Source organism: Hypomesus transpacificus, chromosome 17 (genome assembly GCF_021917145.1).
Source record: "Hypomesus transpacificus isolate Combined female chromosome 17, fHypTra1, whole genome shotgun sequence".
In the NCBI taxonomy this organism is placed as follows: domain Eukaryota; kingdom Metazoa; phylum Chordata; class Actinopteri; order Osmeriformes; family Osmeridae; genus Hypomesus; species Hypomesus transpacificus.
In genome coordinates this window covers 6,014,323-6,028,830 of record NC_061076.1, presented here as the reverse complement: position 1 = coordinate 6,028,830, position 14,508 = coordinate 6,014,323, and the positions used below count along the sequence as shown (strand labels likewise).

General features: G+C 49.0%; 2 protein-coding genes across 6 annotated transcripts; both read right to left on the bottom strand.

The window, feature by feature from the left end:
• Positions 1-418: 418 nt before the first annotated feature.
• On the bottom strand, positions 419-10,610 carry hgs (hepatocyte growth factor-regulated tyrosine kinase substrate). 4 transcript variants are annotated; one of them, XM_047039185.1, is made up of 20 exons: positions 10,413-10,610; positions 9,118-9,202; positions 8,718-8,793; positions 8,491-8,583; positions 7,229-7,346; positions 6,841-6,893; positions 6,656-6,724; positions 6,403-6,527; positions 5,982-6,087; positions 5,199-5,297; positions 4,992-5,087; positions 4,818-4,856; positions 4,522-4,698; positions 4,170-4,383; positions 3,721-3,893; positions 3,451-3,591; positions 3,105-3,282; positions 2,668-2,795; positions 2,372-2,557; positions 419-1,838 (listed from the first exon to the last, which is right to left on the bottom strand). In XM_047039185.1, exons 1-20 carry the CDS (start codon positions 10,447-10,449, stop codon positions 1,734-1,736), a joined length of 2,298 nt encoding a protein of 765 aa, XP_046895141.1. In that variant the 5' UTR covers positions 10,450-10,610; the 3' UTR covers positions 419-1,733. The 4 variants fall into 4 exon arrangements, with proteins under 4 accessions (XP_046895141.1, XP_046895142.1, XP_046895143.1 ...); XM_047039186.1 differs by having other exon boundaries at positions 6,000-6,087; XM_047039187.1 differs by having other exon boundaries at positions 2,372-2,554; positions 6,000-6,087.
• A 1,619-nt stretch (positions 10,611-12,229) lies between these two features.
• Positions 12,230-14,411, bottom strand: cldnk (claudin k). Of its 2 annotated transcripts, none has more exons than XM_047039195.1 (2): positions 13,996-14,411; positions 12,230-13,307 (listed from the first exon to the last, which is right to left on the bottom strand). In XM_047039195.1, the coding sequence occupies exon 2, from the start codon at positions 13,127-13,129 to the stop codon at positions 12,485-12,487; it is 645 nt and encodes a 214-aa protein (XP_046895151.1). In that variant the 5' UTR covers positions 13,130-13,307; positions 13,996-14,411; the 3' UTR covers positions 12,230-12,484. The 2 variants fall into 2 exon arrangements, with proteins under 2 accessions (XP_046895151.1, XP_046895152.1); XM_047039196.1 differs by having other exon boundaries at positions 12,230-13,216.
• Positions 14,412-14,508: the final 97 nt, after the last annotated feature.

Here is a 14,508-nt window from a genome sequence, read left to right as displayed (position 1 = left end):
GTGTAACGTCAGATGATTCCTCCGCACAGCTCTCCACCACAGTCCTGTTGTGTCCTGCATGTCACCTCAAACGTTACCAGTATAGTGGTCATAGGCCCATTTTGGTTTCAAATAAATGTATAAAACGCCATGCCATGTTTCCTGTAACATACAGTATGTAATACCTCACACACTGAAGATGTAAATGTGTTTTATGTTTAAGGTTGTGTATTTATGTTGCTCATAACATTTAGTCATTTAGCAGACGCTCTAATCCAGAGCGATTTACAGTAAGTACAGGGACATTCCCCCAAGGCAAGTAGGGTAAAGTGCCTTGTTACATACCCATTGCAGTAAATAAAGATCATTACAAAGTCAATTCAGATCAAATATGTTCGTTCATAATTCACAACTGCTGACAAACACATGATTCAAAGTGGACGGTAAAAGAACAAGATATTTATTAAATATAATCTTAAAATTACATGAGTCAGACAGATCAGTATGATGGACTAAAGAAGTTCACGGATGGCATTAAAAAGGTTACAGGAGTCACTGATCGTGTGTTACATACATGCAGAACATCCATCCATCTTGAAGCACCACCACCTCTCCCACGTTTCTGCCATCCAACCAACACACTCCGGAGGAATGCTCCTCGATCAATAAACTCTGCATGTTGGGTCATGTTAACCTCCCTACTGCCCAACAGATGCACAAGGTATTTCTAAAACAGGACAAAGACACTGACTCGGACAAATTGCAGTTGAATTATTGGCAAGTGTACTACATAATCTAAATGTAATGTCTGTCTATCTTCCAAGAGTGGTGCAAGCCATTGTAGAAAAAAAACCGTAGTGATACAGAATACAGGACAATACAGCAACAGAGTGCAAACTGTAGGTTAGGAGCTTACCCATGCCAATAAGTAGAGTACTAGGGCAGGCTGCGTGACAAACCCACATTCCTCCATCACAAACTCAAAAAAATGACTCACCCAAACAAGAAAATCACCCAGAATTTGATGCAGTGCACTACAAGGCATCGCCAAAAAAGGAAGGCCATCTATAGTTTAAGGATCTGTGTCCAGCTAACTTTCTGTTCACTGGGACCCGTTTGCCTGTGCTGTCTGTCCCCGGTCATCCCCCTGGGTTCTCAGACGCTCGTTCACACAAAGCCTCTCAGACGGCACTAAAACAACGTCACGCGAGCGCCACAACAGGTCTCAGGAGGAGCTGCGACACTTGCTTTCTAACGCCGAAGAAAGGAAAAAAAAAAACGATTTAACACATGCAAATTTGCGTTTCGAAAAATAGGAGACAAAGGATGGTCATGTCGTGTCTTTTGCGATCCGTATCATATTTTCTCACCAGTGATCAATCTATAATACCGATGACGATGTTGATTTTTCAGCAATTTTATAAGGAAATACTACATACATATCTGAAGACCATGTCTGAGAAGGAAAGAGTAGACAGGACCTGGGTGGAAGGTCAGGACCTCCCAGCCTAACCACCCCACTCAGAGAGGTGGCCAGGGCGGCAACGTTTCTGCAACCTAATCACAAGAAATCCACATCGCCACAAGATCACAGCAACGTTGGCAGAACCATCCATGTTCCCAAAGGGATGCCATCAGCCCAGGAGAGTGTGGGAGGGAGGGGGGAGGGAGGGGAGACCAGAGGAGAGGGTACTAGAGGAGAGGTGGGGAGGGGGGTGGGGGTTGTAGTGTGTTGGACCCTGCAGCTCCAGGCTTCAGTCGAAGCAGATGAGCTGTGCCTCTGCACTGCCTGGGAGGGCCTGTGGCTGCTGCTGCTGCTGCTGCTGAGCTTGCTGCTGCGGACCACCAGGGGGAGGCATCTACACACAGACAGGCACACGGGCACAGATGGTGTGACCAGATTGCTGATTTGGTGTGATCATGTCTATGCTACAAGTGTAAAACGACATATGGTAGACAACGAGAGAGAGAGAGAGAGAGAGACATAGACAGTGACAGAGAGAGACAGACACAGAGAGGGAGAGAGAGACAGACACAGAGAGAGGGAGAGACAGAGAGAGACACAGATGGAGAGAGACACACAGAGAGAGAGAGAGAGAGAGAGAGAGAGAGAGAGAGAGAGAGAGAGAGAGAGAGAGAGAGAGAGAGAGAGAGACAGACAGACAGACAGAGAGAGTGAGAGAGGGAGAGACAGAGAGAGGGAGAGACAGAGAGAGACACACAGAGAGAGAGAGAGAGAGAGAGACAGAGAGAGGGAGACACAGAGAGACAGACACAGAGAGAGAGACACACAGAGAGAGACAGACACAGAGAGAGAGAGACACAGAGAAAGAGACACAGAGAGAGAGAGACACCTCAGAGACAGATAGACAGCGAGACAGCGAGCGCTCACCTGTTGGTACATGGGCTGCTGGCCTGGCATGTAGGGCTGTTGGGGAGACATGTTGGGGTCTTGTCCTGGCAGCGCTGACATCATGTTCTGCATGCCGTACGGCTGGTAGCCCATGTAGGCCATGCCGTTGGTGGGGGCCGGCTGGGGCATCGGAGGCAAACTCTGGGCCTGGGACACAACGTTCTGCTAGAAGACACAGCCGGGGGGAGGGGAGAGACACACGTCAGCCCTTCACCTCCACGTCATCTCATTCCTGGTCCATGTCAAGCACGCCACGTGAAGGAACACCTCCGTACCTGGTAGCCCTGGGAGGGAGTGGGCTGGTAGTTGGAGTAGGGCGGGCTGGTGGTGGGAGGAGCCTGGCCCGGGGGCGGAGGCTGACCGTTGGTGCCTGGAGTCTGGTACATGTAGGCCATGTTGGGGTCTGGAACAGAGAGGACCACCAGCAGGCTGTCATGAGGGATGAGGACTCGGGGGGGTCCTCCAGGAAGATACTCCTCCGTACGATAATGACCCTGATAGCCTCAATACAACAATCAGAGGACTCATCCAATGACTGTTTTCCCCCCCCATCTCCCGAAGTGTCTTTCATTCGTGGTCAAGTCAAATCGGTCAGAGATTTACACGGAAAAAGATCGAGCGATACTCCTTATTATGATAAATTTAGGTATATATGTGACGGTTATCACTGGAGTATCCCTTTTGACGGGTGACTGTGTCGAGGTTAACTCACCTGTGGGGGGCATGGCCTGGTACTGCCCTGGACCCGTCTGCCCAGGCTGGCTCATGTAGACGTTGTGCATGGGCGAGCCCTCCACTGAGCCAGAGGGGCTGAAGGTGCCAGGGTAACTGGGCGGGCCTCCGGGCTGGTACACCATCCCGGGCGCCACGTTGGGGGGTAAGGACTGCATCTGCACCAGGGGGGGTGGGGAGGGGGGGGGGAAACAGGCATTTAAACCATTTCAAAGTGACCGTGGCTCCATCAATTCTCGTCGCACCGATGGCGGATCGTGAACTGCGGGTGAAGCGGGGATGCTGGGGGGTGGGTGGGGGCTGGTAGCCCAGCGGGGGGGGCCGACCTGGGCGTAGGGCAGGGAGAAGGCCGGCATCTGGGCCCTCATCTGGATGGTGTGTTTCTGCTGCTCCAGACGCATCTGCCTCTCCTTCTCCTGCTCCTGCAAGCGCTGGATGGCCAGCTGCCTCTGCATCTCCAGATACTCCTGAAACACACACACACAAACACACACGTCACAAAGGCACGCCACGCCTGCATGCGTACACAGACCTGGAATGACCCCCCCCCCCCCCCCCCCACGGTGTGGCTCTGTGGTGGGTGGGGCCTGACTCACCTGTTTCTTCTGCCTCATGATCTCCAGCTTCTGGGCCAGTTGGATCTGCCTCTGCCTCTCGGCCTCCTCGGCGGCGCGCCGGAGCTTCTCCCTGTGCTCGTCCCTCAGGGCGTTGAGGGCGGCCCGCGCGTCACGCACCTGGGCCAGCTTGTCCTGCAGCCCCTCGTAGTACACTGGGGGCCCACAGGCAGGGAGACGACGTCAGGAGCTGGGCTGGTCCCAAACAAGACATACACATATGGACACACACACACACAGGCACACACACAGGCAACCACACACACACAAACACGCACACAAACACACGCACAAACACACGCACAAACACACGCACGCACACACAGGCAACCACATAGGCAACCCCCCACACAGGCAACCACACACACACACACAGGCAACCACCCACACAGGCAACCACCCACACGTCCACACACAGAGGGGGCCCTCACGTCTCTTCTCGTCCAGCTGGTTGAGGATGTCGAGCAGCTGTGGGTGCATGTTGTTGATGGACTGGAAGAGCGACAGCACGGCGCTGTCGTTGGTGATGCTGCGCCCGCGCATGTGGTTGCTCTTCATGCGGTTGAGGAAGGTGCTGACGGCGTTCTGCAGGGCCTTCAGGAACTGCTCGTGGTTCTCCTCCGACTCGCCGTTCTGGTACTGCTGCTGCGGGAGGGGGGGGGGGGGGAACCAGCGTCACTCAGGACTGCAGAACTTTTCTCACGAGGATACTTGGAAAGGATTCTGTTTATACAATAACATGAATTATGGGGGTGATGTCGTTGTTCAGCAGATAAGACTCACCTCCACAACATTGATTGGCGGCTGGACTGGGACGGGGACGGGGACGTGACTCTCCACGGGCTGGCTGACTGGCACGGGCTCAGCCAATGCCACGGGGGCAGGAGCCGAGGGGGTGGGGCTCTTGCGTGCCTCTTCCTGTTTCTTCTCCCAGTACGTCCTGTTCAGGTAGCGTGCCAGCTAGAGAGAGAGAGAGAGAGAGAGGGAGAGAGCGAGAGAGAGAGCACACAGTTTACAACTACCCTTTGCCATTCTAACAAGTAGGAGCTTAATAGTCATAACAGTGTCTAACACCTTACCTCTGGGTCAACATCCTCAGCAGAGGGGGCGGAGGAGTTCTGCGGGGGGGGGGGGGGGGGACAAACAGTCCTCAACACCAGTAACACGGCACTTCAGTGACTGCCAGTGCAGCGACCTCGTTTGATACGAGAGTCATGTGAGAAGCGAGGGGCCCCGAGAGGAGCAGAGCTTACCACGGGGCAGGTGTAGAGGGTGCTGACGGGAGGGGCCGAGGAGGTGACCGGGGTGGGGTCGGCTTTGGGGTACACCCCGTAGGAGTTCTTCTGTCTCTGCACGCACACACACACACACACACACACACAATGAACATCAGGATCCTCCTCTTTGAAAACACACACACACACGCACAACCGTGTTAGATGAATGGTTGTTTGACACACCATCCTTTCCTTTTCTTCCGCCTCGCTCTGGGAGAGGGCGATGGCCAGTTGCAGCTCCTCCTCCTCCTGGAGAGCAGCTTCGTCTCTTTTCGGGGGCATCTGGGGAGAGAGGACAGAGGTCAGACCCAGCCAGGATCAGGGGTGGGGCCAGGGAGGGGGCACCAGGGAGGGGGCACCAGGGAGGGGAAACCAGGACCTGGGAGGGGGCATCAGGGAGGGGAACCAGGCCAGGGAGGGGGGACCAGGGTCAGGGAGGGGGCACCAGGACCAGGGAACCAAGGAGGGAGGCCAGGATCAGGGAGGGGGACCAGGACCAGGGAGGGGGGACCAGGACCAGGGAGGGGGGCAAGCAGGGACATGGAGGGGGACCAGGAAAAGGGTGGGCAATGGAAAGTAAACTTTAATCGTACAATACAGCCACACTTGTCTTTGTATTTAACACCCACTCCAAACAGTAAATTAGGTATGTTGGGTGACCCTTAACCCTAACCCTTACTATTTCTAACCCGAGTCTTCCCTACAGGCTGACACACAAGCCAGGCAAGAAAGAACGTTTTGGGGCTAGGGAGCAGTCAGTTACCACAATCGGGAGCATCAAAGTTAGCCAGTACGCTAAGAGGCCCCGCGGTGGAAAATGCTACCTCCAGCTCCACAGACAGTGGAGCCGGGCCTCTTGGGGGAGGAGGGGGGGGGGGGGGGGGGGGGGGGGAGAGAAAGGGGGGGGGCTGTTTGAGTTTGATGCCCCCGTGACTGTGAGAGCTGAGCGGCCACGACTTTACTTACTGTTTCCTGGACCACTACCTGAGACTGCTGGGACAGCGGGCTGGTCAGGTACTCCGGGGGCAGCTCGGCGGGCCCGGCGACGGTGGCAGCCTTGCCCTCCGCCTTCCTGGGGGGGGGGGGAGAGGGAGGGGTGGCTGGTGAGGAGAGGGGAGCAGAGGGAACAACACAACCGGGTCAGTCAGCGGGGGGAGGGTCAGCGGGGTTTGAAACATCAACCAACCAGCTGAACAAGTGAAAGTGTGGAATGTCCCAAGTTTACGCCAAGACATGAAGATACTTTTTTTTTTTTATATATATATATATATATATATATATATATCTTTACACAGACAGCTGTGTTATTGTAACTCTGACAAAAAAAATAACTGATTGGAATTTGGGCCGGTAGTGACTTTCGCTGGGTGTTTTTTGGGGCACTCACTTGTTAAGAAGCTCAAAACAGGGCTCGCACACTCGCACTTCCTTCTCGATGCCAAACTTGGGAATGGTGGAGTACTTGGAGGAGCACTTCCCACAGAAGATCTGACCACACGCTCGGCAATGGTGCTGCAAACGGAAAGATGGGGGCGTTGGCATGGTGTCCGTGCATGCGGATCCACCGGAGAATGCTTTCGATCCCTTTTCTAGGTGTGTCTCAATATAAAAAGTGCATTTCCACAGTAAAGCTAGCATACCTTACGAGTCATGACACCAAACTGAACCCTGCAGCGATGACATTCCTCTGCATCCACCCAGTCTGGGGCCTGGTCAGACAGACAGAAAATCCAAAAGTGATCTCAAGCCAAGATTTTTTTTTATTTTTTTTAAAGCAACTCTCAAGTAAACTCCCAAACCAGCAATCAGGAGAGCAGCTTCCTACCCTCTCAGCCGCAAACATGGCATCGCTCTCCTTAAACTCAGGGAACACGTGACCTGGGAGAAAGACACCAGACTATGAGTGCTCTTACTGTGGGATGCACGCACTGTTTTGACGGACGTTTCGGCAAACTCTTCCCCAGTGGTTTCTAACTATAACACAATCTAACTTTAGCTTTTGGTACTTGAATGTGCATGCGAGACAGACGGGAGGATAAAGTGTATGTTTGTAGAATACAGCACTGTTGTCACTTATTCTTATAAAAATGCTCTATTGACGATTACTAGCATGTACGCTCAGGTTTCGTTTTTTTTTACGCTGGACAAAAGGTACTTATTGAATGGCACTTTGGGCAAAAGCTGCTAAATGACTGTGAAGGCAAGACACTCACCCTCCACCTTCATGATCTGGTAGGTGTCCTGGACCACCTTGTACTTGGGCTCGTTGCGGAAGGCGTGAGCCCAGGCCTGGATCAGATACAGGATCTTGTTCCTCACGTTGGGCTCCGTCTGTGTATAAGGACAGGAAAGCACCACTCACTCAACACAGGCTCACTAACCCTTGATTGTCACTAACCCTTTGATTGGTCAGGCTCACTAACCCTTTGATTGTTCAGGCTCACTAACCCTTGATTGTTCAGGCTCACTAACCCTTGTTTGTAACCCCTTGATTGTTCAGGCTCACTAACCCTTGATCGGTCGCCAGCCAAAACACAAGAGGCAAAAACTATGAGTCTCTATCTATCTCCCCTAAGCAATAGTAGGAATTATATTTCAAATGCTTAAATGTCAAAACTCCTGCCTTGTTTTGTTCTGGTTTTAGTGGGAAGTCCCTTGGTCAGAGCCGAGGGAAGGCATGTGACTATGACAGCACCAGGAAGTCAATACCAGAATGCCTAACCACATGACACATAAGGAACCAATCAAAAGACTGCTTCCTTACCGGTATTTCCCTAGCGGCACCCATTAGCACAACCTGGTGTCAGAGGGACGACAGCAGTAAATGCTTTTCAATTTCAAGATACAGGCTGGGAATGGTAATGAGGCTTACAACTAAAACAAGCAATGACACCCACCCACAGGTCATTGTATAACTTAAGATAAAAATCTATATCTTGTATACTGAGCAAAATTATTGACAGCAAAGCTAATTATAACACACTGAACCATACATATCAGAATGCTAATCTCACTTGATGCTGATGCAGTTGTTCTGGGGGTCCGCCCAGCTACAGTACATTACTGGAGAACTTGAGTCATTTTTTTCATTTCGTCCTTTTAGCAGACGCTCTTATCCAGAGCGACTTACAGTAAAAGTACAGGGACATTCTCCCCGCGGCAAGCAAGGTGAAGTGCATTGCCCAAAGAAACAATGTCATTTGGCACAGCCAGGAATCGAACCAACAACCTTCTGATTAATCGCCCGACTCCCTAACCGCTCAGCCATCTGACCCAACTTAGAGTTGTATGAAGGAGCTCTGCTGGACATAGGGGACAACTCTCTAATGAACGCACTAGAAGGTCTAAAGACAACCCCCCAACTTTGTTTTCTAATCGAGTGTGTTCACTGTGTTCAATAGGGGGGCACGGCGTGAGGACAGGGCTACAACAGCAGCACAGACATGTTCACTGTGGTGGACTGAGCCAAGGTCACCTTGAGCAGTTCCTTCAGTTCCTCCATGGTCTGCTTACTAGCCACTTCATCATGCACCGTCTGGCCACAGTTCTTCACCACCGACTCCAGGACCTAATGGTGGACAGTGAGATTCAACTATACTGCACGACACACAAGTTTAGTACAATTAGGATAAACTTAGGTTCCCCCATGAACCCCAAATTGTTCAGAATAATAGTCATGTGGGTTAAGAGTACTACACCTACCTCAAGAGCATAAAGGGCCACATGAGGATTCTTGTCATTTAGCTTCTTCTTAAGGGCAGCAATGGCATACTTTGCCCTATAAAGACAGAATAGCATTAGTCTGACATATTTACTCCAGTTCTTATTCAGTCCAAATCATGTAATGCATTTGATTGAATATGTATATATGTCAACTATGGAACTGACATATTCACATACAATAAACTTGTTTTATATCCAAGCATTTGATCTAAATTGTATTTCAAGGCTTAAAGGGGAAATATATGCTTTTTACATGTTCTCACGGTACCAGCATCAGTATCAGCTCTAGATCATCTTAAATAAATAAGCATAATCTTTTTATACTAAGTGGCCAAAAAAGGCAGGGGGCTTATGAGTGGAAGACAGGCTGGGAACTCACTGGGTGTCTCCTTGGCGGATGAGATCACAGATTTGCAGGATGGACTCCCAGTCTGTCTCCAGCAATAGCTGGCTGGTGGCTTTATCTATGGAAGACATCAGTGGAGGTGTTTTATAGCTATTTTTCAAGGAACCAGGACCTGATTGCATTTATACACAGACATGGCTACTGAAGTACACTGAAGTTCATTGTCCATCTAGTTCATAACAGTGAATATGAAAGGATTTGCGATTTTACATTATCCTTTACAGAGTAAAATTGGTGTCGGTTATTCACAAGAGAGCAGTTTACATGTTCTCATCAGAGGGCCTGATTTGCTGACAGGACCAGATAAGACTCTTTACCACCAAAGTAACCCTTCAACGTCGATCCAAACTTATATGAATTTAAATATGGTGCAATGGGAATGTGATATTCAAAGGTTGAATAGCTCAAACTGCAACAATGATAAGCTGCCATTATGACTTGAAGGTAAGTGTTAATGTTACAGAGCCTCATATCAAAACACATCCATACCTTATTTTATTGTAATATGCAGTTCTGGCTATACAGTAGTCATGCTCAAAAGAAGATTGGTTGTTTAGCTAGCTAGAGCTAGCTAGATAGAGAAACGTTTGTCTATTCAGGTGGTAGACTAGTGGAACAGGCAGAACTGCTAATAAGGCCAACAGGCTAGCATGGAAATGTACCTCAATCATGTCAACTACATAGAGCTACTCATAACGCCCTTTGGTTAACAACATTAATTTGTTAGCTAACTAATTAATCATTGTATAAATAACACAGTGGCCCAACCTTGCAATTTACATCTGCAAATATTAAAATATTTAGTTTATTGGACGAGTTAGCTAGTTAGCCATCAACATCTAGTACAGTGTATATGGGAAAATAAGGGGCGCTGCGTAAAAGAACCGAATCATCTCCGCACTGCTAGTACAGTAGTAGGCTACTGTGGTACTAGTCTTATTGCGTAGACTAGTCTGGTGCACTTAACTAGGTAGCTAGACACTGGCGTAGCGCCCAGCTCGTCGAGGAACCGGAGATATAGATTGACATTCATCTGTTCTCACATAAACAAATGTAATATGACGTGGCAGTCACACACTGTGGTAGCATACATGATAGCAAACGTTTCCTAGCTTGTCCAGAAAAGGCCTCGGCCCGTCGAACTTAACAGACCGTCAGACAATGCCTAACTAACCGCAGCCCAAATGTCTGTCAAAACAATACGCAAAAACATTGCTGTTAATTCGACTGAAACAAAATGTCTACCTATCCGAACGGTAATGTCTTACCAAGAAGCCTTTCAAATGTTCCGCCGCCTTTTCCCATGTTTAATCAACGTATTTCGAATTAATAATCGCACCTACTTTGATTAACCCAATTTTTTTGCACAGGATGTCGGCTAACTCGGCTAGCTAGTCACTGTCCGGCTGTAAAGTTGTTAGCCAGAGAATGTAAACGGGCTGTTGTTAGCTAATAGCTACTTCCTACTTCCGGTATTGTCGGATTTTTGCTAAATAAATGGTCTGCCCCCTACACTTAAAAGAAAGTATGGCCACATTTAAATAAAAATGATCATAATCAAACATGCTTGCTGTTGAAGGAAGGTTTTTATTCATAAATGGTGCAGACTTGAATGCTTACATTTGTATTTGATCTCAAACCCTGTAGTTAGGTGCTTCAATCCTGTCCTATTTACTCAATAATCTCAGTCCAAAGTAAAGTCTTAAATGCAAGATATGTGTTGCTGCAAATCATCTGTTAAAGGAGGAATGTGGTGATATTGATATGTATCTGTAAACAGTAAAACGTTTACCCGGTCTTATTCTCTCTACAGTTATATTCTCATTACATATCACTGTGTTCCATCCTCCTCCACCAACACTGGTATACTTAGGTCATGTATGAGTCACTACCTGGCACTCAGAACACCAGCCTCATTGTTGCTGCAGTGCTGCTGATGCTCTATACAGTGGCATTGTTTTGTCCAAGTCCCTGGACCTACAGTTTAACAGTGACAGGAAGTAAGCCAAGTATGTCATCATCACGGAAAAGGGCAACGTATAAGCAACAATACAGTAGATGGCAAGATGTATTTACGGATGTCTTTTTGATTAAAATAAAAGAGACTGTATTAATGACTTTAATGGCCCTCTCGATTTAAAGTTGGAATTCTGAAAGATGTTCCTGTTTCGTGAGATCACTAGAAGCTTCCGGAGGGTTTTGAAGCCGCCAGGGGGCTAAAACCAGAATGATCACAGTAGCATGAAGAGTAGAATCTGAAGGATCTCAGCTATGTCTCATGAATAAAGATGAAGCTCTCTAACTGTGGTTTGAGACATCCCACATGACATGCTTACACACACACACACACACACGCACACACACACACACACACACACACACACACACACACACACAAACACACACACACACACACACACACACACACACACACACACACACACACACACCCAGGCACACGCACAATACACACAGTTGAATCAGGATCAGTGTGTGCTTTCTCATTGTATGTCCTGAATCAGCGGTTTGGAGAGTTGACCTCAGCTCATATGGAAAACCAACATTGCCTGCTATTGTCACCCATAAATGGGGGAGGAGATACCTTTAACCCAATGATGTCAGCCATCCATTGTTAACAGTCTGGTTTTTCCTGAATCTAAACCCCCATGCCTGACACACAGACAACAAAACTGATTCTTGACATCTCAAGACATTTATAAAGCACACATATTGTTCCAAGTCTTGAAAGCATTGGCAGGAGATTTAAGCTAGAGGACTGCTCGTTGGGTAAAATACCATTCACACACTTTCTTCGACAGTCTACCACCACACACACACACACACACACACACACACACACACACACACAATTGTACACACGTCCCCATTGTTCCGTTGTTCTGTCCCAATCAGCACCACTCACACTGCTGTCCACATTAACCGCCCATGGCTTTGCTGGGCAGCAAAGATCTTTGTTTTCCATGACTAGAGCAACGCATCATCCCTCTCTGATCAAACACAATGTGAGTTTTAGATTCTATATTTCATGTCTACAACAGATTAATTCACGCAGTTTGCAATGTTGGAATTGGTAGACCGAAGATTTTATTGTGTTTTACACTGACAGACAAGAAAGGGTTATCAGAGTACACAAGGTTTGACATAACCAAATGGCTTCACATTTGCCCCCACAGACTCTTACAACGTTTTGAATGACAAAACAACAATGAATAACATTAAATACCAAAGTATTAAAAGGAGTACTGCCAGAGAAAAAAATAGTTTCAATTTTCAGTTGTCAGGGATGGTTTCATTGGAACTGACTGTTGGGTTTCGGGACTCAGACATAACCTTTGACCTGTGCGGCTGGTGCCCTGCGGGGGCTGCTGTCGCTGCTAAAGGTAGGAGAGCCGGGTATACCAGGAGGACTGGACCCTGCGTAGAGCAGAGAGCCCCCAATGAGGAGGAGGGCAGACGCCCCCCAGCCCAGGTAGAGGGCAGGGCCCAGCTCTCGCTTGTGTGGGGCAGCCACGTGGGGGTCATAGAAATCCCTGATGATGGAGTGGGCAGTCCAGCAGATGGGCACAAGGTAGAGGAACCCCGCGATGGCAAACAGGGCACCAGCGATGCGGGCCACGCGAGCCTTAAGGCTGTTCTGGCCTATGCATTTGGTGCACTTGACCCCCACCACACCTAGAGCCAGAGCCATGCCACACATCAGGACAGAGAGCACAGTGAGGCCCCGGGCCGCCTGCATGTCGCTGGGCAGGGCCAGCATGCTGTCGTACACCTTACATTGAATCTGACCGGTGCTCTGAACAATGCAGGTCATCCACAGGCCCTCCCAGATGATCTGGGCCGTCACGATGTTGTTCCCGATGAAGGCAGTGACACGCCACAGGGGGATGGCACACACCAAAGCTCCTCCCACCCATCCCACGATGGACAGGACCAGGCCCAGTAACTGCATGCCCGTGGATGCCATGGCAATCGGATTTGGCGGATTTGTGTCGGGTTCGTCTTTGGTGCTATGGTTGGTGATGGAGTGTCACAGGGTGCCCGAGAATAGTCCCTAACAGAGCGACAGGCGTTAACTGACTTGCACAATCTTCCTCTCCAAGGTCGATGTTGAAGTTTACTGGGGGAAGTCAAAGATAGGTATCCTAAGAGAAGGACCATAAAAAAAACTATAACATCCAGATGAACTCACTTGTGTCAGAATATAAACAGACCAATGGGACTACAATAACAGAAGCAAATGTACAGTAGTTCTACTAAGGTATTCAGTCTGCAAAGTAACATAGCATTATGAAGGCATCAAAAGACTTATGGTGCTTATGTTTATCATACATATTTGCAAACACACTGGGGGGGCCTGGAGTGAGTGGATTCCAGTAAAGACCACAGATAATGGTTTCCTTTCACACAGCTGTGGGTGTAGAGCTACGCCTGGCCAGGCGAGTGGATTATCACAGAAAAACATGAGGAGATTCTGAACACAAGCAGCTTTCATGGCAGCTGGAGTGGGCCATGACGACCTGTGTCTGTTTATGGCTGTTCTCAATGTCCATTTCTTACCAATACAATACTCTCTCCAAATTGAAAACGGGAGAGAACAGATGAGGCTACAACTTTGATGTCTATCAGGAGTTGGGCCAACCCGCTTTTTCTTAGAGGATATTCACGAAACTGAGCATCACTGACACACTGTTAAGATTATAACAATAAAGCAATACAAAATCATGAGTTACATCACTGTAGCTACTCCACAGATTTGATAGATAACAACACAGAGATTTCATTTTCCTTTGTCACATTGCTTTGGCCGATTTATCATACTGCGATAGTTACCTCAGAAGATTGAGATTCTCTCCGTGAAGCGATCCTCTGAGCGCCAGCCAGTGTTGCTACAGCAGTTCTGTGGATCACACGTGAGGGTTCCTGGATCGAGGTGATGAGGGTCCAGTCAGTTCAGCTCAGTCCACAGGTAGGTGACAGATTAGCACAGGAGCATCAGAGGTCAGGTGAGCCTCAACAGAGGGGCGAGCTTCAACACCCAGGACAGGACTGAAGAGAGGGCTGCCCTCTGGGATGCCAGCGCAAGTTTGTGTGACAGTGGGCAGAAGCACGCGCTTGTGTGCGCGCCCGTGTGCCAGCGAGTGAATGAGTGAATGTGTCTGAGTGTGTCTCCCAGTGCCTGGTGTTCAGGCACAAAGACACGCTGTTCTGCTGTCCTCTCCCCTTCGTCCCCCAGCGCACCCAGCCCCCTGACCCCACACCCCACCATCCATCCACCCAACAACCCGTTCTGTCTTTTTCATCTTTTGCTCTCTTGTTCCTTGATGTGCTCTATTCTATTCTTTT